This window comes from Pongo pygmaeus, chromosome 5, assembly GCF_028885625.2.
Source record: "Pongo pygmaeus isolate AG05252 chromosome 5, NHGRI_mPonPyg2-v2.0_pri, whole genome shotgun sequence".
NCBI lineage: Eukaryota > Metazoa > Chordata > Mammalia > Primates > Hominidae > Pongo > Pongo pygmaeus.
This window is the reverse complement of record NC_072378.2, coordinates 144,663,072-144,688,345: the sequence shown is the minus strand read 5'-3', so window position 1 is coordinate 144,688,345 and position 25,274 is coordinate 144,663,072. Positions and strand designations below refer to the sequence as shown.

The 25,274-nt window shown below is 43.9% G+C and overlaps 2 protein-coding genes across 9 annotated transcripts in view; one reads left to right on the top strand and one right to left on the bottom strand.

The window, feature by feature from the left end:
* The window catches only part of UTRN (utrophin), a 575,792-nt gene extending 568,058 nt beyond the window's left edge, over positions 1-7,734 (bottom strand). For 3 of the 6 annotated variants that reach the window (XM_063666718.1, XM_063666723.1, XM_063666719.1), the window contains exons 1-2: positions 6,753-7,734; positions 655-825 (exon numbers count right to left, since the gene is read on the bottom strand). In XM_063666718.1, the coding sequence (XP_063522788.1) occupies positions 655-733 (79 nt within the window). In that variant the 5' untranslated portion in view covers positions 734-825; positions 6,753-7,734. Of the gene's footprint in view, positions 1-654; positions 826-6,002; positions 6,292-6,752 lie in introns of those variants that run through there. The other 3 variants (XM_063666724.1, XM_063666720.1, XM_054489969.2) reach the window with 2 other exon arrangements.
* On the top strand, positions 7,334-24,703 carry LOC129037818 (proline-rich protein 34-like). 3 transcript variants are annotated; one of them, XM_063666726.1, is made up of 2 exons: positions 7,334-7,857; positions 15,297-15,457. In XM_063666726.1, exons 1-2 carry the CDS (start codon positions 7,457-7,459, stop codon positions 15,346-15,348), a joined length of 453 nt encoding a protein of 150 aa, XP_063522796.1. In that variant the 5' UTR covers positions 7,334-7,456; the 3' UTR covers positions 15,349-15,457. The 3 variants fall into 3 exon arrangements, 2 of the variants coding, with proteins under 2 accessions (XP_063522796.1, XP_054345949.1); XR_010126796.1 differs by lacking the exon at positions 15,297-15,457 and adding an exon at positions 8,555-8,607 and having other exon boundaries at positions 7,350-8,485; XM_054489974.1 differs by lacking the exon at positions 15,297-15,457 and adding an exon at positions 24,566-24,703 and having other exon boundaries at positions 7,377-7,857.
* The last annotated feature ends 571 nt before the right edge of the window (positions 24,704-25,274 follow it).

Sequence of the window (25,274 nt, the reverse complement as noted above, 5' to 3'; positions counted from 1 at the left end):
ATTCATCTGTACAGCCAGAGTCAAAAAGCACTTGGTTATATAAAAAGATTGGAGGAAGGGGGTGGTATCCTGAGGACCCCAATTTAACTGTTCGCATGAAAACCATGAATCTGTCTGAGTCTGGTTTATTAGATTACCTAGGTGAAAATTTTATCTTGAGAAGGCTCATAAAATATTTCAAGGTAGGACACCTGTTGGCCTATCAATGGCCACCAAGAGGGATGGGGGTGAGGATATACGGTAATGAAATCAAACTGTGAAAGGATCTTTCCTGCCAGAAACTGTGGCACTTCCTACATTAAGCATATAATCCCTTCAATTTCCAGAAAATAGAAAGAAAAATGTTCAGCCATATTTTATTTTAATGGAGTAGTTTTCCAAATGAACAACCTTTAGCTACAAGCAGCAGTTTCACTAAGCAATGCCAGTCGACACACAGTTAGACAAAATTGGGTTGAGAAAGGATAGGACACTCAGAGATATTATACCTTTTACATATACTTTTACAAAATTATAGTCATTTGTCAGAATTGAGTTTCTCAAAAGAACTTCACCTCCAAGAAGTTCTTGCAAAAACAATGCAAATCAATCCAAGAAACATAGGTTTTCTAAATACATAAAAATCCATAACTGTCTTGAGCTTCCTTTACCTACCAGATCTGGACTTAATTATATCACTGAATTCGTTCTGCCCGTTGTCAGGACTGGTTTCATGTTCTCCATACTTGGCCATCTTGCCGGAGTTTCAAGATAATCCAAAAACTTTACCAAGTCCTCTTTCTAAGACTTTCAACTTCCTATGATGGTTCAGCTTGACATCAATACCTAAAAAGAAAAGAGAAAGTACTGACTTGAAAAAATATATTTATATCTTTTATATAGTTATTAATAGTAACTATTCATTCACCAAATATTTATTGAGTGCCTACCACGTGTAAAGCACCAAGCCAGGCAATGGTGTTATGACTATCAACAAGAGACATAGCCTCTGCCATTATGGAGCTTACACACACTAAGCAATTAATTATATAATGAATTATTTCATTACAATACTGATAGACTACAAATCATTCATACAAAGGGAAAGCACAGAGTATTAAGAGCATACAGCAGAGGAGTCTGGCCTGCCCTGGGCAATTAGAGAAGGCTTTCCTGAAGAGACATTTGAGCCAAGCCTTTAAAGATGACAAGAATTTAATTAGCCAAAAAGGGAAACAGAAAGAGAAAAGGTAAGAGCTTCCCATGCGAAGTGGCAGAAAGAATCTTGGAGCAGTCAAAGAGTGGAGCACAAGCCGGTGTTCCTGGAAAGAAGACAGCCAAGAGACAAGTGTACCTGTTGAAACAGGTGAAGAAGCTGGGCAGGACAAGGGACAGGACCATGGAGAACAGGTCAAGGATTTGTGTCTTTATCCGAAGAGCAATGGGGAGCCAGTAGATGGTTTGAAGGAGGGAACCAACATGGTCAAACTGGCCTTTTTAAAAGATCATCAAGGGCCAGGCACGGTTGCTCATGCCTGTAATCCCAGCACTTTGGGAGGCCGAGGCGGGTGGATCACAAGGTCAGGAGTTCGAGACCAGCCTGGCCAGCACGGTGAAACCCTGTCTCTACTAAAAATACAAAAAAAAAATTAGCCAGGCATGGTGGTGTGCACCTGTAATCCCAGCTACTCAGGAGGCTAATGCAGGAGAATTGCTTGAACCTGGGAGGTAGAAGTTGCAGTGAGCTGAGATCACACCACTGCACTCCACCCTGGGTGACAAGAGGACAAGAGTGAGACCTCATCTCAAAAAAAAATAAATAAATAAAACACGATTGTGGCTTGTAGGTAGACCACAGTAATATGTGGGGAACCAGCGAAGACTACGGCAGAATATAGCAAAATGCAAATTAAGGAACCTAGGCCATGGGTATATGAATGCTGAATGAAAATTTCTTGCAACTCTTCTGTATGTCTGAGAATTTTTTTGTAGTAATATGTTGGGGAAAAATAAAAATTCCTAATCTCAACCAAATGATCAAAATTCACATAACCAATCATGGGGCATCATGCGATTTAATGGAAAATCACCACATCATCAACACAATATCCTTGCCAAGATGTTGAACGTGAATCTTCTCATGAGCAGACAAATCTAGACCGTGGCTAGTTTTCAAAACAAATGGCCTGGTTTCTTCAAAACTGTCAGTGTCTTGAAAACCAAAATTACCTGGGAGAGGGGGAACTTTGTGAATTAAAGGAGACTAAATAGACATGACAATGAAATGTAATCTTTGATTGAATTCAGAATTTTAAAATAAAACATTTTGAGGATCATTTGAAAAATCTGAATTTGGACTATGTATTAGACAATATTATTGTATCAATGTTAAATTTCTTTAACATTAGTTAATGGTATTGTAGCAGGAGAATGTCTTTGATTGTAAGAGACATGTGGTGAAATATTTAGCAATGAAGTGTGATGGTATCTTCAACTTAAGTTCAAACAGAATAGCATATATCTGTCTATACTGATACAGGTATATTTAGGTTGATATATGTACGTAGATGTATATATGCATATACACACAGACAGACAGAAAGATGCAGTAAGTATTGTAAAATAAGTGGGAAAACTAGGCCGGGCAAGGTGGTTCACGCCTGTAATCCCAGCACTTTGGGAAGCCAAGGCAGGTGCATCACCTGAGTTCAGGAGTTCGAGACCAGCCTGGCCAACATGGTGAAACCCCATCTCTACTTAAAAAAAAAATACAAAAATTAGCTGGGTGTGGTGGCAGGTGCCTGTAATCCCAGCTACTTGGGAGGCTGAGGCAAGAGAATCACTTGAATCCAGGAGGCGGAGGTTACAGTGAGCCGAAATTGTGCTATTACTCTCCAGCCTGGGTGACAAGAGCAAAATTCCACCTCAAAAAAAATAAAGTAAGTGAGAAAACTTGTTAAAGGGCATCTGGGGCTAGGCGAGGTGGCTCACACCTGTAATCCCAGTACTTTGGGAAGCTTAAGCAAGAGGATTACTTGAGCCCAGAAGTTTGAGACCAGCCTAGGCAACATGGTGAGACCTTGTCTCTACTCCATGTAAATAAAAATTTAAAATAATAAAATAAAATAAAAAGGACATGTGGGTGTTTATTGTGCTATTCTTTCTATGGTAATATTATATGCAGGAAACAAGTGTGGTCTGAACAAGAGTAGATGGAAAGAAATGGGTGAATATGTGGGATATTTAGATATCAAAGAAAGTCAATAGGATTTGGGAATTGATTGGATATGAGAGATTCATATCCAATATGCAAAATGTGCAAAATGACTCCCCAATTTCGGCTTCAGCAATTAGGTGAAGTGTGAGTCATTGAGCTGGGGAACACTGAGGATAGCAAGCTGGGAGAAAGGAATCATCAATGTGATTTGGATTTGCAGAGCTTCAGATGCCTCTGAGTTATATAAGCGGAGATGAGAAAAAAGAGAGTTGGGTCCAGCATGGTGGCTCATGCCTGTAATCCCAGCTCTTTGGGAGGCTGAGGCAGGCAGATCACCTGAGGTCCAGAGTTCAAGACCAACCTGGCTAACACTTGAGGTCAAGAGTTTGAGACCAGCCTGGCCAACATGGTGAAACCCTGTCTCTACTAAAAATATAAAAATTAGCCAGGCATGGTGGCAAACACCTGTAATCCCAGCTACTCAGGAGGCTGAGGCAGGGGAATTGATTGAACTCAGGAGGTAAAGGTTGCAGTGAGCCAAGATCGCTGCCACTGCACTCCGGCCTTGACGACCGAGTGGGTGAGACTCCATCTCAAAAAAAAAAAAAAAAAGAGAGAGGGAGAGTTGGATGTAAAGGATTGGATCATCGGATCATCAATCTGACAGATTTTATGAGAGTCTAAAAGACTTTTTTCATTTTTTATAGGCTCTACTACTGCTAAAAATTTATGGATTATTATGTGATTACGTTCTTTCATTCAAGTACATAACCATAAAGGATTTGCTAAATTCTTAAGTGTATTTTATTATATTCAAGAATCAAAAACTTTGTTCAGAAGAATGTCTATAAAAGTTTATTATGGAAAATTAAGTTTGCCCAAGGAAAAATTCTCTTTCCTGGAAAGATCTACAGTGTATCACTTTGGAGCAGTAAGTCTAATGCTTTTCTTCACAATTGGTCTTAGCCAAGATCTCCACTTCTATGCTACCCAAAGCCTTTATTCACCCATAAAAGAGAAAAGTCAACTGTTTACACACTACTTTATTCCATTTGCACATTATCAGTAACACTTCTTCACTATAATGTTTCACTTGCCACTCTCCTCAACGTGATTTTTCAAATTTTTCTCTTCTTGATAATGAAAATCCCTTACAGGTTGCAAAGATACAGCAGAAAAGGTGATCAGAGTACAGGGGAAAATGGGAAGAAAGAAGAATAACAGAAGGCTATTTAAATAGTGATAGCCACTGAGGTTACTTGCCATTAATGGTCAGAGGAATTTGAGTAAACTTAAGGCAAAGGATGACCCCTTCTAATTGCCGAATGCAGCATCTTTGGTTTTCAGGAGACAGAATCAAAGTTTAACCACGAACAATGTATCCCAGTGTGACCCTCCCTCTTCCACGCCTATAAAATGGAGGGAACACCATCTTCACAGAAGGCTAGGTGAGAAACTGAGAATCAATGAATAAGATGTTGCTTTAGAAGCTTTAAGCCCTATACAAATGCAATTTATTGTTACCTCTGCCCTAGATTTCCCTTTCCCTCAAATGATATTCTGTAAAAGCCAGATGTTCTTACTGAAACCAATCCAGTCAAGTCGATATTCACTAACTCTCCCTTCAGAACGCTTCCGGCTGTCATATGGACCACCAAGCAAGAGTGTATGAAATAAACATAAGGTGTTTAAAAAATAAACATAAGGTCACGGCCTTAAAGACAAAACTAATGTTTCAATTTTTTAAGATTCTAGGAATTATACAATGAATATATGTATATAATTTTTATTTGGTACTATATTTTATGTATATAGCACATATACATCCAACAGTGTGCATTATGATGGAAATGCTGTGTAAATGCAAACACTATTCATTAATTTACTCTAGGAACCAAAACCTAGGAATGATTGAGATAGTAGAAAAGGAGGCCAAGCGGACAAGAGTTTGCTGCTCTGCTTGAAACACAGTAAAAGAAAACGGTGAGTGCCAAGAACTGCCATTTACACTCGGCAGCGCTCCAGGGAAGGTTAATACTACTGTGATTAATACTGTTTACAGGGCCAATAAATTTTAGGTAAACACCCAAAGGAAAGTTAAAGAGTTGTCTCATCGGTCCCATAAAGGCTGGTAAAAGGGGCGGGGAATGGTTCCACGCCAACCCTGGCCGTCACCGCAGAACTACCCACAAGCTTCGCATTCCTCCAGCTCTCCCCTGACCCTGAGCTATCCGCAGGCTGCGTCTCCCACGCCCACCGCCAACGAACCCGGAGGGCCCAGATCGACTTCCTGAGGCTAGTGCAACTTACAAAGGAATGGATGCGGTCGCTGCGGCCCGGCCGGGAGGCCGGGAGCGCCGGCTCAGACCTAGGGAATCCGGCCTCCCCCGAGCTCCGTGCGCTCTGGCCGCGGCGACCGCTGAACTGACCCTCCCAACCGCGGCAGGGGGAACTGGCCCGCAAGGCCCTGGTGATCCGGCTGACCTGAAGGCTGGGAAAGCGGAGGCCCTGTCCTGAACACCTCAGAGAGCAGGGCCATGGAGTTAGAACCCGAGCTCTGCAGTTCATTGTAAAATAAAGTACTGGTCCCACAGCTCTCTCGGAGGCCGGGCAACGTTTTCTCCCTCCTCCTAGAAAAACGCACTGGAATGAGTCCCTTTCGTAATCTGAGGCTTGGAGGAAAAAATCCCTTTGAACAACCTGCCATCTAAAAGTTGCACAGCCTTCAATTGGTGCTTTGCTGGTTTTTAAGTGGCCTTGAGCAACCACAGCCTCGGACTCCGGGCCAAAGCGGGGCATGAATTACCTTGTCAGTTGCAGCAAGAGATCCCCAGAGTCCGGAAAAGGAGAGCCGGCGACTGCGCGGGACTACACACCAATGGGGCGCCCCCCTCCTCCTGTCCCCTCAGCCTCTCCAGGGCCGCTGGCAGGGAGCTTGGCGATCGCGCCACACTCTCTGGAGCCCCACCCTTGGGAGCAGCAACCACCCAGAGGTCAAGCACGTTCCCCGCCGGGCGGCTGGCTGGGAAGCGCTCTGCTGGCCGCCGACCACACAGCCATCCTCTGCCCACCCTCTCCTGTGGACACCGCCGGAGCCCCGCCTTCCCCGGGCCCGGGTGTCTGTGACAGACTCTCCTAAGAGGCCACGTCCCCTCCTGCAAATCACTGGCCCAGCGCTCTGCACCGCGCGATGCACGAAGGGCGACCCTCTCACCCCGGCGGGGAGGAGGATTAGGGGAGCAGGGAGGCAGCACAGAGCTGGTCAGATAAGTTTGGATCGTTCATAACTAGTACAGATCCCAAGGACCTCCACGCCCGAGCTCTCCACGCCTCCGGCATTCTCTTTCGCACCGCGGGGAGCTAAACTGAGGCCCCGAGGAAAAGGCAAGCAAAAGTTCCTCCCATCTTCGACTCTGGGACTTGGGAAGGAGCTCCGGACGCCGATCCCAGGCGCAAGAACCGCAAAAAGAGCCATCCTCCTCCCGGCCCCTGCCCCATTCCCTCGGGGGCTGTAGTCACATTACTAGCCCGAGGCTTCAATAATGCATGGGCTTACCTGCTGCCCGCGGGCCGCCTCGCCTGCCGGCCGCCACTGCCGCACCCCGAGCTGGCCAAGGGCTCCTCTAGGAGTTTGACACGGAGTAACCACGGGGGTGTGTGCGAGTGTGAGTTTGGTGGTGCGATGTATTTTTTAAAAAAAAAATAAAACGTGGAGAAGCAGACAAGATCCGAAATTAAAAAAAAAAAAAGAAAGAAAGAAAGAAAAAGAAATTGACACCCGACTGAAAACGCCCCTTTCTTGTGCAATCTTCCTGCCCGGTAGTTCCGCCAAAAACAAAACAGTCAAAGCGCAAACCTGGAACGGGCGCGCAGGCACCAAGTTTGCCAAACGCTACAGAGTTTTCCGTCTGCAGAAATGACCCAAAAGAAGGGGGGCGCCTCTCCCTGTGATTCCCCAATCGGCTTCTGGAGCCAGAGGCTCCTCCTCGCCCCTCGGCGGGAGAAAGCCCGCGGCCGGCTGCTGCTGCCCGCTTCCCTGCTCCGAGGAAAAACGACTCCACAACTTTGTGCGCGAGAGAGGCTCGCTCCTTCGGCGGCTCCTCCTCCTCCTCCTCCCAGCTGCGGGCCTGCCCCTTTGTTGGAGCCGAGCGCTGGAGGCGGAGGAGGGAGGGTGGGGCGCAGGACCGCTGGGTCGCGCGTTGCCGCCGCCACACCCTGGGAAGGGGCTAGTCTCCGGGCAGCCGGGGGTCCGCTTTCCCAATGAGAAGGGTGCAGATAAGCGCCAGCCCTCCGGCCCGCGCGTCTGCAGCGCTCCCGCTCCCCCTCGGCGCTCTCGCCCCGCCGCCGCCGCCGGCCCAGCAACTTTGTTCCGGAAGATCAGCCCCACTACGTTCCCGGGTCAGCGTCTGCCGGGCCTCGGCGGTCACCGCGGCCACCGCGACGGGAACTTGGCGCCCCAAGTCACCTGACCGCGCGCCCCGTCAATCAGCGCCTGCCCTGCGCGCCCTCCCAGCCCGCAGCAGCCGGGCTCCGCGCTTGGCTGGCCTGGGGCGCGCGCTCCAGGGTGAACCGTGCGTGCCGGGAGCCGGGAGTCCGGAGACCGAAGCCCGAATGGATGCCTCGAGCAGACACAATTCCCCTTATTCAGATTATCCGAAAATGTGAGTTACGTCCCCCTAGGCAAAACAGGTCTCTAGTTAGGGTGATTTTTTTTTAAGAGATAAATTCCAATCTGCCTTCCAACTCACCCCATCTCAGTTTGCTGACGTTGCTGATTTTTTTTTTACCTCTAGTTCCAACCGTACATTTATTTTACATTATTTCTCTAGTGTCGTTAACATTAAAAAAGAAGTTTTCTCTTAACATTAGTTTGTATTACAAGTAGTGTTTGTGCTGACCTTATTTTTCTGTTTTCCAATATGCACACACAAACGCACATCTGTTATAGAGCCTGTTCCAAGCTGGAGAGGTTGACCAAAAAATATCTGGGAAGAAATGAGCTCGTGATGTGTGTGCATTTTTCTTATTTACACATTTCATTGTTCGTGTGTTCCTGTGATTCTTTTACACGATCAGCACACGTGGGAGGGGAAAGAAAACAGCAACCTGAGTTCCTAGTTCGTATTAACAGAGAAAAGGATGGTTGATACTGGAGCGCCGGCTTATTGCTGGCTTAATATTTGAGTTAATTTACGCGGCAGTAAAGATTAAACCACTAGGGGCCTTAAACGAATTTTCAGAGTTTACTCGCCTTTTGTTATAGTGAAAGGTTCCCACATCCATCCTTAAGTGCTCCAGGGAGGGGGGCAGGTAGGAGATTCCCAAAAGAGACTCTTCCTTACAAGGTTTCTAGGACAGCTTCCCTCCTTTTGATGATTTTCTACGTATAAGCCAAATAAAATCTAAAGGATTAACTTGAAATGGGTATGATTTTATTCATTCACTTCATTCATTCATTCATTTAACAAGCATCAGTTTAGGGCTGTCAGGTTTGATGGTTCTGTGGGTAAAGCAAAGATAAATCTGATAGTGATCTTACCCTTAAAGAACTTGGAATGTAGTAGGTGAGATAAGGCATGTAAACAAGTAGGTATATACAAGATCCGGGAGATAAATGCCATAAGAAAAGAACAGATCAAGTGCTAGCTGAGTATGGTCACATACAGGGACTCCGGGTTTTTTTTTTCTCTTTCTTTCTTTTTTTTTTTTTTTTTTTTTCTTGACAGAGTCTCTCTCAGTTGCCCAGGCTGCAGTGTAGTGGTGCGATCTCGCTCACTGCAAGCTCCGCCTCCCGGGTTCACGCCATTCTCCTGCCTCAGCCTCCCTAGTAGCTGGGACTACAGGCGCCCACCACCGCGCCCGGCTAATTTTTTGTATTTTTAGTAGAGACGGGGTTTCACCGTGTTAGCCAGGATGGTCTTGATCTTCTGACCTCCTGATCCGCCCGCCTCGGCCTCCCAAAGTGCTGAGATTACAGGCGTGAGCCACGGCGCCTGGCCCCCAGGTTTTTTTTAACTGATCATTTTGCAGACACCAAAAGTTGCGTCTCACTCACTGTATCCTGGTTGAGTTGATGAAACTCAGATTTTCTCCTTCAAAATAGATAATAAGGCCACATTGGAGTGTTTGAGGATGTTGTCACTTAATATTTGTGACACACTTCACAATTTACAAAGTAATAGATCATTTTAGCTCAAAAATTTTGAAAAACGCACGTTTAGGGTCCTATGATTTCTGGGATTGTAAGCTGTGAGATGTTTAGTCGAGCTTCCTCAATGCCTGTAAGAGATGGAACATGAGGCCAACAGCCACCTTCTGTGCAGGAGTGACCTGCCCTGCATATCAGCCATAGTGGCTTACAGCCAGTTACCTGGGGACCTGTGCCCTATCTGTTTCTAGCCCTTCTCTCCAGGCAGAGACCGATGCTCTTTGTAGGTAATGAGCAAAAGAGGCTAAAGAAATTCTTGTTGGCTGGTTGCAGTGGCTCACACCTGTGATCCCAGCACTTTGGGAGGTCGAGACAGGTGGATCATCTGAGGTCAGGAGTTCGAGATCAGCCTGACCAACATGGAGAAACTCTGTCTCTACTAAAAATACAAAAATTAGCTGGGCGTGGTGGCACATACCTATAATCCCAGCTACTCAGGAGGCTGAGGCATGAGAATCGCTTAAACCCCGGGGGCAGACGTTGCAGTGAGCCAAGATGGCACCACTACACTCCAGCCTGGGTGACAGAGCAAGACTCTGTCAGAAGGAAAGAAAGAGAGAAATAAAGGAGAGAGGAAGGGAAGGAAGAGGACGGGAGGGAGGGAGGGAGGGCGGAATTCTTGTTGATGGAACGATCAAGAGATCTCAAGCTGGTCCTGTGCTGGTCCTGTCCCCCAACACTTTCTTTATTTGGTAGGGAAACCACATTTGGTGGGCGATCTTGACCACAGAGGGCTATATATCCATAAAGCACAGTGTGATCTTCCTTTATATCCAGAGAATCTAGGTGAGGCACGGTGGAGACAGGCCTCTGAGGTAATGGGCCTGCAACAAGGATGCCCAGTGGGGTTTTGTCTGCTCATCCCAAAGATCAGATCGCTGTAGAACATGTGGAGAGAATAATAGAAATGTGGCCCTGGGTCTACTGGTAACCCAAAGTCAGAATTGCCCTGCAGTCACCATAGAACGGTGAAAATTAAGGAAAATGGAGTTAGTGTCACTGGAGGAGAGAAAGCCTTTGACAAAGGAGAAAATTATGATATGAGTAGTGTATACATAGATTCATATATAAAGATATATGTGTATGTGTGTACAGTGTATATAGACATGATTCACATATTGTTCATATACAGGGAACTGCATCCTAATATAAGAACCAAAAAGAAAACATTTGCTACTAAACTTTGTGCAAGACTATATAAATGCAGTTTCTCTTTAAATAGTAGAAACATGGGAAAACACACAATGTATAAAAAAAAAAGACACTCCTTTAGCTTTACCTTTGGTATTGACTATAATTAAAGCCCCACATACAAGCATTTAAGAGAGGAGGAAAGTTTACGGAATTTAGCCTTTCTTATGTTTTTCAGGTGAAAAAAGTATAAATCTGGAGCTTGTGTGTAATAGATACTGGATTTTTGCTGCGTATTCTTGGTAAATTCTTCAGTCAAACATCTAGTATGTGTGCGAGTTGATAAAATTTTATCATATACATAAATTTTTATAATAGAATTGAAGAAACAAAAAATAATAGCACATGAAACTTTTAGAAAATAAATAGCACAAAGGCTGAGTTCCTTACAACTTAGTGCACTCAAGAATTACCCAGAGAATATATTTTAAATTCAGATTGACTGCCATTCCCCAGAAATTCTGATTGAGTAGGCCTGGTGGGGCCCGAGAAGCTGCAGGTTTAACATGCCACTCCTTAGCTTTAGATCAGAATAGCTGAGGAGCCACACTTTGAGCCCCTGTGCCCTGGGGTGCTGGCCTTAAATAGGCCACTTTGGATGATTGGAGAGGTCAAGAAATTGCCCTACCAAAAAAAAATCCATACTGAATCAATCATAATTGTGAAATACCCATGATTAGCTTTATCTCTTTGAATTCAAGTGTTTCATTCGATTCAGACCACCCTGGAGGTTACCTACAATTGTTAACACCCTAGGACTATTCCTGGCAATTTAACCTGCACAGGTGGTAGGAAGCATGGCCCAGTTCTGAGGAAATGAGGCTCTGAAGAGAAAGTTTAATGATGAGAGGACAAGGAGGACAGGAATATTGAGAATACAGGAGCTGAAATGTGGAATCCAAAGAAGCTAAGGGCAAAATAAAAGCACTAAATTGTTACGCAGAGAAGAGCAACTGATTGATCAAAATGGGAGAATAAAGGAAGCCCCAAAAAGAGAAGGAAAAGACACAAAGAGAGTGGAGGGTGGGAAACCCAGAGCACCACCTTCGGGGAAAACTGAACAAAACACAGTCTACACTGAGTTTATCCTACTTATAAATTTTTCTTGTCTTAATTTAATTTGTATAATTTTATAATGTTGTTGCTGAAAAAGATTTTAGAGTGTTTCCATCAACCCTCTGATTTTTTAAATTTTTTTTAATTTTTTTTTTTTTTTTTTGAGACGGAGTCTCGCTCTGTCGCCCAGGCTGGAGTGCAGTGGCATGGTCTCGGCTCACTGCAAGCTCCACCTTCGGGGTTCACGCCATTCTCCTGCCTCAGCCTCCCAAGTAGCTGGGACTACAGGCACCCGCCACCACGCCCGGCTAATTTTTTGTATTTTTAATAGAGATGGGGTTTCACCTTGTTAGCCAGGATGGTCTCGATCTCCTGACCTCATGATCCGCCCACCTCGGCCTCCCAAAGTGCTGGTATTACAGGCATGAACCACTGCGCCCAGCCAACTCTGTGATTTTACAAAGAAGAAAATGAAAGATACAAAGCTGATCAGGGAATACCTTTAGGTAAAATAAAACAATCTATTGGGGGAAGTGTCCAAATTACCGAGAAGTGAAAAGAGAAGATCCCTATGTTACATGAGTTCATTGTTAACCAGAAGAAGAGGGGAGGAGGTGGGGGAAGAAAGCGAGCGTAGCTGAAAGAGAACTGGTCTAGATTTTAGTTACCTAAGTACTCATTATGATATTGAAGGCTATTAGCCATGTAAGCTTGTGGAACTTAACCTTTAGTTTCCTACCTGTAAAGTAGAAAGAATAATACCTTCTGCAAGTGTTGTGAGAATCAAATTAGTTAGTTAATATAAAGCATTTACCACCAAATCTGGTACTTTTTACTTTTATTATGTTCCTTTCCCCTTTCTTTTAACTCAAGAGGATTGGCTGCCATTTTGTGATTGTCTTCATTCATTCTTTATTGAAAACATTCCTGGAACTTCCATTATCTGCTGCAAAGCAGGATATGCAAATGGGATAGGCCACAGTGGTTACCTTCAAAGAGCTCACTGTCTCATGAGAAAGACCAACACATAGATAGACAATTATAAATTAATAGGGTACACCAGTACAGCCAAAATGTAACATGAGCCAGAAGAGGGACACATAACCCAATAGAAAGGACAGGAATGGGCAGTACCAAGAAGTGACACCTGAGTCGAGCCTTAGCAGTTGAGTAGGAATCCTAAAAGGCACCTGTTGTCTTGCTGTGCCCAGCATCTTTCCACTCTTATTGAAGGAATATTACTCCTTCCTTTGGAAATTTCCTTTTCTGCTCCAATTAGATTTTGTGTGGCTGTCAATCATTTTGTGGGACTGTCAATCACTGAGCCTGGGGGTGGGCTCATGACCTAGGAATAGCCAATCATAGGGCCCCTTCCCCAACCACAGTAATTAGTCTAAGAAGGGACCAGAGATCCAAGTTAAGCCCATAATAGTCCTTGCTAGGCGTTTTCATGGTAACACTGAAAGGGAAAGTTACCTTTTTCTTTTTTCCTTTGGAATTAGTAAACTGGAGTGACATAAAATTGAGACAAAATCCCTCCATTCCCCTCTCCTGCTCCTACTACTGGCTGGAGTTCCACTTCTATAGAAGGAGAAAATTAAACCATTGCACTGGGAGCTGAAAATATACAGAGAAAATTGAGAATGCAAGAGTCGCTGGCTTCCATGCCCATCGGCAGCGCCCTATCACTCCCTTTATCCTGAATGTTAATGTGTATTGGTATACTGTCACTTGCAACTGAATGAGCCCAGTTCAATATAAAAATTAACCAGGAAAAGAGCAGCCCTATGAGAAGGCTGCAGGCAACAGAAGACATGGAATATGTATGAATGGTGGCAAGTAGCAGGAAGAACATTTCCTTTTGTTGGAGTCCTGCGTGGTCTCCCTAGCTCCCTGACACATGCTAACCCAAACACAGTTGCAGCCTTAGCCTGGTAAGCGGGGGGTGGGGGATCACCATCTAGATTTCCAGGCTATGGTCAGACATCTTCTATGTCTAGTTTTGCACTGGTTCTCCTGCCAGACTCCAGCTAGTTATTGGAACTGGAATATGCCCTAAATCGCAGCCTATTTGGCAAGAGCCCTAACCCTCAGTGTAGCTCTGCAGCTTCCTTGCCCAAAGGCAAGGTTCAGGTTCCTGGACACACCCTTGCAATTCACTTGCAAGATACACCCCTCTAGCCTGGATTGTGCGTCCTCCTGCTCCGGTGCAACTCATCAGACAGGAAAGCTGGATGAGGTCAGCTCAATGTTTTTGATGCCCCTCTGGAAGGCTGACTCTAAACTGTCAGCTGATTTCTAAGGGATCTGGTGTCTCCATGGCCCGTCCCCCCACCCCCCTCCCTGCTTCCGGGACTCCTCCCTGTGGGCACCGCCTCTGTGTATTGAGAAGAGATGGCCAACATGACTTACACCCGCGCCTGACCAAGTTATGGTATTAATCAACTGGCCCTGCCTATCAACCATTATTTCCTTCTAGAAAACTCTCATAGTTTTTAGATGGATGCCAAATTCTTCTGTGTTCTTAACTCTGCCTTTCAAAGATGTGGCCAGGTGCAGGGACTCATGCCTCTAATCCCAGCACTTTGGGAGGCCAAGGCAGGGGCCATCACTTGAGCCCAGTAGTTAGAGACCAGCCTGGGCAACATATTGAGACTCTGTCTCTACCAAAAAATAAAAAATAAAACAATACAAATTAGCCGGGCGTGGTGGCACACACCTGTAGACCCAGAAACTTGGGAGGCTGAGGTGGGAGGATCGGTTGAGCCTGAGAGTTCGAGGTTGCAGTGAGCAGTGATGGTGCCACTGCACTCCAGCCTCGGCGACAGGCTGAGACCCTGTCTCAAATAAATAAACATGAGTTTCCCATCTTAAATCGAGGGCCTGGAGGGCAGGACCAGACACTGTGGATTTCTTCTCTGGGGAACTAGCAAGGGGCTCCAATGCACTGATAAGTGCCTCTCAGTGATTACTGGGCATTTCTAGCTATGTGAGCCTAGGGGAAATCCCAAGCAGTTCATTGCAGTAAAAGAGGAAAATATTGGGAAATCTATTGGAGTTATGCAGACAATTTTAAAATATTGATTATTTTAACAAAGTCAACTATTTTGTTTTACAAAATTAGGTCACATTGCTTTTCAGTGTAGTTCAAATTACCACAGACCTCAAACTGGTGGCCATCTGCCCGAGAATGAAATGGTATTGCCACATCAAATGTACCCTTCTTCCAATAGGCAGCTTTATTCGCCTAGTATTTGCTCTTACTTTGTGAAGGAAATCCAGGAAAAGGTGCTTTTCATTTCTGTAATTCTACATAAGTACATACTATTTTCCTGCTTTGATAAAACGGTCACCTTCTCCAGGAAAGCTTCCCAGAGAGCTAAGGACCGACTGGTGTCACCAGTCAACTCATGTGGGCGGCACAAACATTCCTCAGAAAATACGTTTAAATTAAAAGAAGAGCAAAATTCTTTTTCACATTTATGATCCCCTTGGCGTCATGAAGTTGTGTCATATTTGTTAGAGACTAATATAATAAGAACAGATGCAGGCTCAGTAGGTAAAAGATGCATTCTTGCTAAGTCATGCTTGTATGGCAACAAACCTTGCTATCTGAAAAATGGTTTCTCTGTGTTTCAAATTCAGGCAGAGATGGATGAATTTGTCTCTCATGCAACACATAGTAGCAGATGGATGAAGAACTTGAAAGAACCCGTGACACAGCAATAAGCACCATATTCACATTTAGAGCAGCAATTCTGCTCCATTAAAATAATCTGTCACATTAAATTTATGTTGTTAATTTGAATTAAATATGTGCTTTTGTTGTATTGGTTTTGTCTTATATAAATGAACAAGAGCTATAAGTATAAATAGTGCAAGCTTGTTTGTACACATTTCTTTCTTTCTTTTTTTTTTTTTTTTGAGACTGAGTCTCGCTCAGTCGCCCAGGCTGGAGCGCAGTGGCACGATCTTGGCTCACTGCAAGCTCCGCCTCCCAGGTTCACGCCATTCTCCTGCCTCAGTCTCCCAAGTAGCTGGGACTACAGGTGCCCGCCACTACACCTGGCTAATTTTTTGTATTTTTAGTAGAGACGGGGTTTCACTGTGTTAGCCAGGATGGTCTCGATATCCTGACCTCGTGATCCGCCCGCCTCGGCCTCCCAAAGTGCTGGTATTACAAGCATAAGCCACCACGCCCAGCCTCTTGTTTGTGCACATTTAAATAACGTTGTAATTAAAATAATGTAATTCAGCACCAGGAATCTATAGATTTCATTTTTCCTTAAGTAGGGTTAGAACATTACTCAAGTTTGCAAAACATTGGGTTAATGCAATAGCTGTCTGATATAGTTTGGATATTTGTTCCCTCCAAATGTCATGTTAAAATTTGATCCCCAGTGTTGGAGGCGGGGTCTAATGGGAGGTGTTGGTGTTTGAGTTCATGGGGGAGGATCCCTCATGAAGCACTTAGTACAGTCCTTGAGGTAATAAGTGAGTTTTCACTCAATTAGTTCCCTTGAAAACTGCTTGTTAAAAAGAGCCTATAATCCCAGCACTTTGAGAGGCCGAGGCAGGCGGATCACCTGACATCGACAGTTCGAGACCACCCTGACCAACATGGAGAAACCCCGTCTCTACTAAAAATACAAAATTAGCCAGTCGTGGAGGCACACATCTGTAATCCCAGCTACTCAGGAGGCAGAGGCAGGAGAATCGCTTGAACCTGGGAGGTGGAGGTTGCAGTGAGCTGAGATTGTGCCATTGCACTCCAGCCTGGGCAACAAGAGCAAAACTTCGTCTCAAAAAAAAAAAAAAACCGAGCCTGGCATCTCCCTCCCACCCTCTCTCTTCTCCTCTTTGGCCAGGTGATCTGCCCACTCTGGCTGCCTTTCCCCTTCCGTCATGGGTAGAAGCAGCCTGAGTCCCTCAGCAGAAGCAGATGCTGGTGCTTCCTGTACAATCTTCAGAACTGCAAGCCAAATAGACCTTTTTTCTTTATAAATTACCCAGCCTTGGGTACTCCTTTATAGCAACACAAGAGGACAAAAAACACTGTGTTAAGACTGGCCAGATGATCGTAGATGCTTATAAAATGTTATACAAAATTTTGAAAGCCCCATAAGTTATTGTATTTATATAAAAAACTAAATACTCAATTTTTTTTTTTTTTTTGAGACAGGGTCTCTGGCGCCCAGGCTGGAGTGCAGTGTCGCGATCACTGCTCACTGCAGCCTCTACCTCTTAGGCTCAAGTGATCCTCCCACCTCAGTCTCCCAAGTAGCTGGGACTACAGGCATGGGCCACCACACCTGGCTAATTTTTGTATGTTTTATAGATACGGGGTTTCACTTTGTTCACTTTGTTCACTCAAAGTGCTGGGATTATAGGCATGAGCCACCTCTCCTGGCCTTCTAACCTTTTTTTTTCTTTGAGACACGGTCTCCCTCTGTCACCCAGGTTGATGTGCGGTGGCATGATCTCACCTCACTGCAACCTCCACCTCCTGGGTTCGAGTGATCCTAATGCTTCAGTCTCCGGAGTAGCTGGGACTACCTGCCACCACGCCTGGCTAATTTTTTTATTTTTTTGTAGAGGCTGGGTTTCCGCCATGTTGCCCTGGCAACAAGAGGCTGTTCAAACTCTTTATAATCAAAAACTCAATTGCAGTGACTTCCAGGTAAAGATGGAGATTGAACTCTTTTTGCTTCTTCCCAAACCCTACTGAAACTACACCAAAAGGACTTATTTTAAGGCATAGAACTCCAAGGAGAGGGAGATAATGACAACAACACCTTTGAAGGAGGAAAGAACATGGCCAAATGGAAACTGACTTTGCAGGCCTGAAAAAGCCTAATCCTAAGTTAGCAGCAAGGGCAGCTAAGAAAAATACATATATAATTTCCACTGAAATGTCAGGCAAAAGCCCAGGAATTGAAGGCACCAAGTACCCTGGAAGTAGGGACAGGATCAAAAGGATTGGTTGAAATAAATAGTTAAATTCCTCAATTCCTTGGCCCACCCTACACACCTAGGCAGCTGCAACCTCAGAAGAAGGTTAGAACTGTGTTTTTGGAACAGAGAAACCAGAGGATCTCTAGACCAGGGAACCAAGTCAAGGTAGGGGAACTGTACCAAAAACAAGGGGGATCGACACCACCTGCCTCCTCTCCCAGTATGACAACCAGAATACAGGCAGCCAGGCCTTACCCATTCATACAGGAGACTGAAGGTGCCTTCTATGGGGAATCTGAAAAGCCCAAGAAGAAACACCGTAAGATAGACAGTGGAGGTTCCAAGCCAAAATAGCTACCCATATCAGTGAAGAAATGAAAGCCACCCATGTACGGAGAGCTTCTGCTCGGCGTTTATTGTGATACCCTTAATCATGAGCAGACAGTCAAGAATTATCAGACATCTGAGGATAGCCTCTCGCACAAATGTTGAAATAAAATACATAAACAGCAAAAGGCAACTTGAAGGAAACAAAGACTAGGTTGTCAGGAAAAAAAAATTTACACTTCTTTTAAAATTAGTATTAATATCTATAGAGAAGAGTCCAGCAAGGTGGCACATGCCTATAGTCCCAGCTATGCAGAAGCATCACTTGAGCCCAGGAGTTAGAAGCCAGCCTGGACACCATAGCAAGACCCCTGATATCGTTTGGCTGTGCCCCCATTCAAATCTCAACTTGAATTGTATCTCCAAAATGCCCACGTGTTGCGGGAGGGACCCTGGGGGAGGTAATTGAATCATGGGGGCTGGTCTTTCCTGTGCTATTCTCGCGATAGTAAACAAATCTCATGAGATCTGATGGGTTTTTGAGGGGTTCCGCTTTTGCTTTTTCTCTCATTTTCTCTTGCTGCTGCCATGTAAGAACTACTTTTCACCTTCTGCCATGATTCTGAGGCCTCCCCAGCCATGTGGAACTCTAAGTCCAATTAAACCTTTTTGTTCCCAGTTTCGGGTATGTCTTTATCAGCAGTGTGAAAACGAACTAATACAACCTCCCACCTTTTTTTTTTTTTTTTTTTTTTTTTTTTTTTTTTTTTTTTTTTGAGACGGAGTCTTGCTCTGTCACCCAAGCTGGAGTGCAGTGGTGCGATCTTGGCCATTGCAACCTCTACCTCCTGGTTCAAGCAATTCTTCTGCCTCTGCCTACCTAGTAGCTGGGATTACAGGTGCCCACCACCATGCCTGGCTAATATTTTGTATTTTTAGTAAAGATGGGGTTTCACCATGTTGGCTAGGCTGGTCTCGAACTCCTGACCTCAGGTGATCTGCCCGCCTCGGCCTCCCAAAAGCACTGGGATTACAGGCGTGAGCCACTGCGCCCAACCCCCACTTTTTTTTTTTTTTTTTTGAGACAGGATCTTGCTGTGTTGCCCAGGCTGGAGTGCAGTGGTGCAATCTCAGCTCACTGCAACTCCACCTCCTGGGCTCAAGCAATCCTCCCACCTCAGCCTCCCAAGTAGCTGAAACTACAGGTGTGTATCACCATGACTAGCAATTTTCTGAATTTTTTGTAGAGACAGGGTTTCGTCATGTAGTCCAGGCTGGTCTTGAACTCCTGAGCTCAAGCAATCCACTCACCTCAGCCTCCCAAAGTGCTGGGATTACAGGCAAGAGCCACAGTGCCTGGCTGTTCCCCACCATCTTTCAATAATAATAATAATTATTATTATTATTATTATTATTATAGAGAGAGAGGTATTCGAAGATTTTAAATTAATGAAACAAACTTACAGAGAACAAAAAATAAATTTAAACGTTGTAAAAATGAAAACTCAATAGATGGATTGGAAGAGAAGGTTGAAGACATCTCCCAGAAGGAAAGAAAACAGCATGTAAAATGACAGGTAAAACATAGGCAAATTAAAAGGCCAGTCCTGAAGAAGTTCCTCAGAGATAGATTAGAAAAAGCAATTATTTCATCAATGAAATAATTTAAGATTTCTGAAAATTGAAGGATACATGTCTGCAGTGTGAAAGGGTTCACTGAGTATCCAGCAATGAAAATATATCCACACTAAGACACATCACAGAGCTATTTCAGAACACGGGACCTAGGGACAGAATGTTTATGTCTCCCCCGCCCCCAGTTTATATGTTGAAATCCTAACCCCCATGTGATAGTATTAGGAGGTGGGTCCTTCGAGAAGTAATTAGGTCTTGAGGGTGGAGCTTCATGAGTGGGATAAGTGTCCTTATAAAAGGAGACCCCACAGAGCTCTCTTTCCCTCTTTCTGCCAAGTCAGGATACAAGAAGAAGAAGGCCATCTGCAACGTAGAAAAAGGCCCTCACCAGAACCTGACCGTGCTGGCTCTCTGATCTTGGACTTCCAGCCTCCAGAGCTGTGAGACAAAAATTTGTGTTGTGTATACGCCAGTCTATGGTACTTTGTTCCAGCAACCCAAACTGACTAAGGCAATGGGGTCAATGAGAAGATTTTACAAGTTTCCAGGTGGGTGGGGGAAGGAAGATTGCATACAAAGTATCAGAAATCAAAAGGCCTCTGAACTTCTCAGCAGCAACACAGGAAGTTACAAGAAAATGGGGTAATGCATTCAAAATTCCGAAGGGAACTAATTTCCAAATAGTATTAAATATCTAGCCAATTTCTTTTTTTTTCCTTTAACTTTTATGTTAAGTTCAGGGGTACATGTGCAGGATGTGCAGGTTTGTTACTTAGGTAAATATGTGCCATGGTGGTTTGCTGCACACATCATCCCATCACCTAGGTATTAAGCCCAGCATCCATTAGCTATTCTTCCTGATGCCCTACCTCTCCCCATACCCACCCCACCCTGACAGGCCCCAGTGTGTGTTGTTTCCTGCCATATGTACATGTGTTCCCATCATTCAGCTCCCACTTACAAGTGAGAACATGCAGTGTTTGGTTTTCTGTTCCGGCGTTGGTTTGCTGAGGATAATGGCTTTCAACTCCATCCATGTCCCTGCAAAGGACATGATCCCATTGTTATTTATGGCTGCATAGTATTCCATGGGTATGCATATACCACATTTTCTTTATCCAGTCTATCATCAATGGGCATTTGGGTTGCCTCCCGGGTTCAGGCGATTCTCCTGCCTCAGCTTCCTGAGTAGCTGGGATTATAGGATTATAGGTGCGTGCCACCACACCCGGCTAATTTCGTATTTTTAGTAGAAATGGGGTTTCACCATGTTGGTCAGGCTGGTCTCCAACTCCTGACCTCAGGTGATCCACCCACCTCGGCCTCCCAAACTGCTGGGATTACAGGCTTGAGCCACTGTGCCCGGTTTACATTTAAGTCTTTAATCCATCTTGAGTTAATTTTTGTATAAGGTGTAAGGAAGGGGTTCAGTGTCAGTTTTCTGCATATGGCTAGCCAGTTCTCCCAGCACCATTTATTAAATAGGGAATCCTTTCTCCATTGCTTGTTTTTGTCAGATTTGTCAAAGATCTGGTGGTTGTAGGTGTGCAGTCTTATTTCTGAGTTCTCTATTCAGTTCCATTGGTCTAAATGTCTATTCCTGTACCAGAACCATGATGTTTTGGTTACTGTAGCCTTGCAGTATAGTTTGAAGTCAGGTAGTAGGATGCCTCCATCTTTGTTCTTTTCTGCTTAGGATTGTCTTAAATATCTATCCAACTTCTGAACTAAGTGTGAGGGTGCATATCTTTTAGTCAAAAACTTTAGGCCGGGCGCAGTGGCTCATGCCTGTAATCCCAGCACTTTGGGAGGCTGAGGTGGGCGGATCACGAGGTCAGGAGATCGAGACCATCCTGGCTAACATGGTGAAACCCCATCTCTACTAAAAAATACAAAAAATTAGCCGGGCATGGTGGTGGGCACCTGTAGTCCCAGCTACTTGGAAAGCTGAGGCAGGAGAATGGCATGAACCTGGGACGCAGAACTTGCAGTGAGCTGAGATCGGGCCATTGCACTCCAGCCTGGGTGACAGAGCAAGACTCCATCTCAAAAAAAAAAAAAAATTTACCCCTCTCCCATACACATATTTTTCTGAGGGAGTTACTGCAGAATGTGCACCACCAAAATAATGGAGTAAGTCTAGAAAAATAAACACAAGAGTTACAGGATAAAACAGATGTAACATAGGAGAAATGCAAAAGGAATTCCCACACTTACTCAGGATGATGCACCAAGCATAGGGGCAACCCATCTGGATACTTTTAGGCTCAAGTGCTCCAGAAGAAACTTAAGACAATAAAACTGAGATAATACCCAACATGAATGAATGTATCAAGAAAAGATTTAACCATCTGGTGAGGAGTATAGATTAGGGATAAATGTGTACAAAGAAAATTGGGCAAATGAGAAAACACGACAATTCTTAACTGAGGAAAAACTACAAGTTGTACAGTCAAGAAAATGTCATCATAGTTGCCCATATGGCTGGACACGGAATAGCCTACAGAGTCACAGCAATGTTAACCCTGAATATTGAGTTATTCAGAAATAAGATAAATCTAAATAAGGAGAATGAATAGCTTAGAAGTATCTATGACTTTATTTGGTAAGGGTGGAGGACAAAAGATACGTAAATCCTCATCTTTGTGAAGGGAAGTCAATAGATAATGTCTAAACCTAAAAAACAAAAACAAAAAAAACAGAAGTAACATTACAAGTTACAAGTATATTACATAGAGAAATGGAGTTACATAATGGATGAAGCATCTTTAAAAGTTAAAAATAGATACTTCTGGGAAAAGGAATATGGAAAATAAGGGGTTGGGAGACTATTTGTCTTTGCAAACTTTGTGCAACTTGGTGATAATTAAAATTATGTTTACGGGCCAGGCACAGTGGCTCACGCCTGTAATCCCAGCACTTTGGGAGGCAAGGCGGGGGGTGGGGGGGGGGGATCACCTGAGGTTGGGAGTTCGAGACCAGCCTGACCAAAATGGAGAAACCCCATCTCTACTAAAACTACAAAATTAGCCAGGCATGGTGGTGCATGCCTGTAATCCAAGCTACTTGGGAGGCTGAGACAGGAGAATCGCTTGAACCCGGGAGGTGGAGGTTGCAGTGAGCCCAGACTGCATCATTGCACTCTAGCCTGGGCAACAAGAGTGAAACTCCGTCTCAAAAAAAAAAAATATATATATATATATGTGTATATATATATGTTTATATGTATTTTAATAAAAATTGAAAAAAACAGGCTCACAGAATTTATAAATGTATGCAGAATAATGCAAAAAGCCATAGTTTTATGGTTAGAATTGGAGAGGGTTTAAGTATACGAGGCAGGGCTGCATTATGATTGTCATAAGGCCTAGGCACTTGGACTTTGTGGGCCCCTTACACTATAATATTAATACTAAAATTTATTTTTGATATAACTTTAAATATTTCAATTTTTTTCCTTCTCAGGCAAAATTTAGTCGAATTTCATAGGCCTCTTAAAAGTATCATGATCCCTAGGCATTATGCCTACTGTGCCAGTGGATAAGTCCTTCCTGGTAAGAGAAAGAAAGGAGGAAAACTACAGAGTCCTATTTACTTCATAGTTAACAAAGCTCCCTTTGCTTTGTGGCTCAACATTTCTAGGTCACAATAGTGGAAAATTAAGTGACTTTATAAACAATGAAGCGTCATTTGATCTGATCCCAACACTGTTAGTACACAACCATCTTACACAATATTTTCTAAATTTATTTCATACAAAAAACATCAGGTTGAAATGTTTAAACTCAGCAGCTTAACATAAAACAATCAAATTTGTTGACTGCATTTTTCATTTTCCATAGGAATATTCTCAGTTGAATAGAGTACTCAAAGCTTTTATGTCTCCAATTATTTATCCATTATTATAAAGTAAAAGTGACATTTTGTAAGCTTTGAGTTACAAGCCTTACACTTCTGTATGAAGAGTATGTCATACATTGTGATCAACTTAATCCTTCCCATCTCAGCTGGTTAAGCTGGTGAGACCAATACTGTTGAAACTGTGCCCAAAGATGCAGATAAAAACCAAAAGCATTTGTTGAAAAATGTTTTGAATAGTAATGCCTTGCAGTTGTACAGCTCTATACATTTTTTAAAGGACTTTCTCTTTTCTACTTGGATGTCTATTTTTTCCGTATTGGCACATCTAAAACTGAACTTCCCTTCCATATTATTTCCCTCACTTCACTTACCCAATCCATTCAACTGGAACCACATTTCTCATCACTCCAGCTTGAACCTTGTATTCCTGCCTCTCCTCCTCACACTCAAAATCTAATTGATTAAAAAGTTCTTTTTTTTTTTTTGATACGGAGTCTCGCTTTGTTGCCCAGGCTGGAGTGCAGTGGCACGGTCATGGCTCACTGCAAGCTCCGCCTCCCGGGTGCAAGCAATTCTCCTGCCTCAGCTTCCTGAGTAGCTGGGACTACAGGTGCGTGCCACCACGCCCAGCTAATTTTATGTATTTTTAGTAGAGACAAGGTTTCACCGTGTTAGCCAAGATGATCTCGATCTCCTGACCTCGTGATCTGCCCGCCTCGGCCTCCCAAAGTGCTGGGATTACAGGCGCGAGCCACCGCACCCGGCAATTAAAAAGTTCTATTGATTGTTCATTATATATTTTTTACATAACTACATTATCAATGTCCAATCCTACCACCGTACTTGAACTTGCCTTTGTACTTGAACTTTTGTATTGGCGTCTTAACTAGCCGCACTCAAACAACTCTTCCTCCTTCAATCCATCCTACACTTTGCCACCAAATCAACTGTTAACATGGTAATCATGTTATCCGAAAGTCTTCAATGGCTCCCAATTGCTTACAAGATAAAACTGGGCATTTATCTAATATCTAATAATATCAATGTGTAATGGCCATTTATCTATAGTCTAATACCAACCCATGCTGGATACTCTGAGGCTTTTCTAGTCACTTTTTGTTGAACATCTTTTACAGCTCACCCCCATGGTCGCTCTGTTCTTTCATCTGGAGTGCCTGCTCATATCAGTGTAGCTCAAGTCTACCTTCTCGTTGAAGCTTTTCCTGAGTACTCATCTCATAATGATTGTGTCCTTTGGATTCTTCACGCTTACTGTGAGTACCATCATTTAAAACATATCAGATACTGCCTTTTATAGTTGTCTTCTGTTTATATATTGAGTCTTCTAAACAAATGATAAGCTCCTTGAGGGCCCAGAGGCTGTCTGATCCCACCATGTAGGGTCACATGGTATGTGTTCATTAAATAACTGACTGATAAGGGGAAAGATTTTTTTTTTTTTTTTTTTGAGACGGAGTTTTGCTCATGTCGCCCAGGCTGGATTGCAGTGGCACAATCTCAGCTCACTGCAACCTGTGCCTCCCAGGTTCAAATGATTCTCCTGCCTCAGCCTCCTGGTTAGCTGGGATTACAGGTGCCTGACACCACACCCAGATAATTTTTGCATTTTTAGTAGAAATGGGTTTTCACGATGTTGGCCAGGCTGGTCTTGAACTCCTGACCTTGTGATCTGCCTGTCTCGGCCTTCCAAAGTGCTGGGATTACAGGTGTGAGCCACCGCGCCAGGCCCAGGGGAAGACATTTTTGACTGACCCTTTCAATTGCCATGTAGATACTCAGCATTTAAATATATGTACATGGGGGTGGGGGATGAACAATAAAAGA

Coding starts and splice junctions, on each gene's coding strand:
- LOC129037818 (XM_054489974.1), top strand. CDS start 7,457: ATGAGAAGGGTGCAGATAAGCGCCAGCCCTCCGGCCCGCGCGTCTGCA. Junction 7,858..24,565: donor TATTCAGATTATCCGAAAAT/GTGAGTTACGTC, acceptor CATCTTTTACAG/CTCACCCCCATGGTCGCTCT.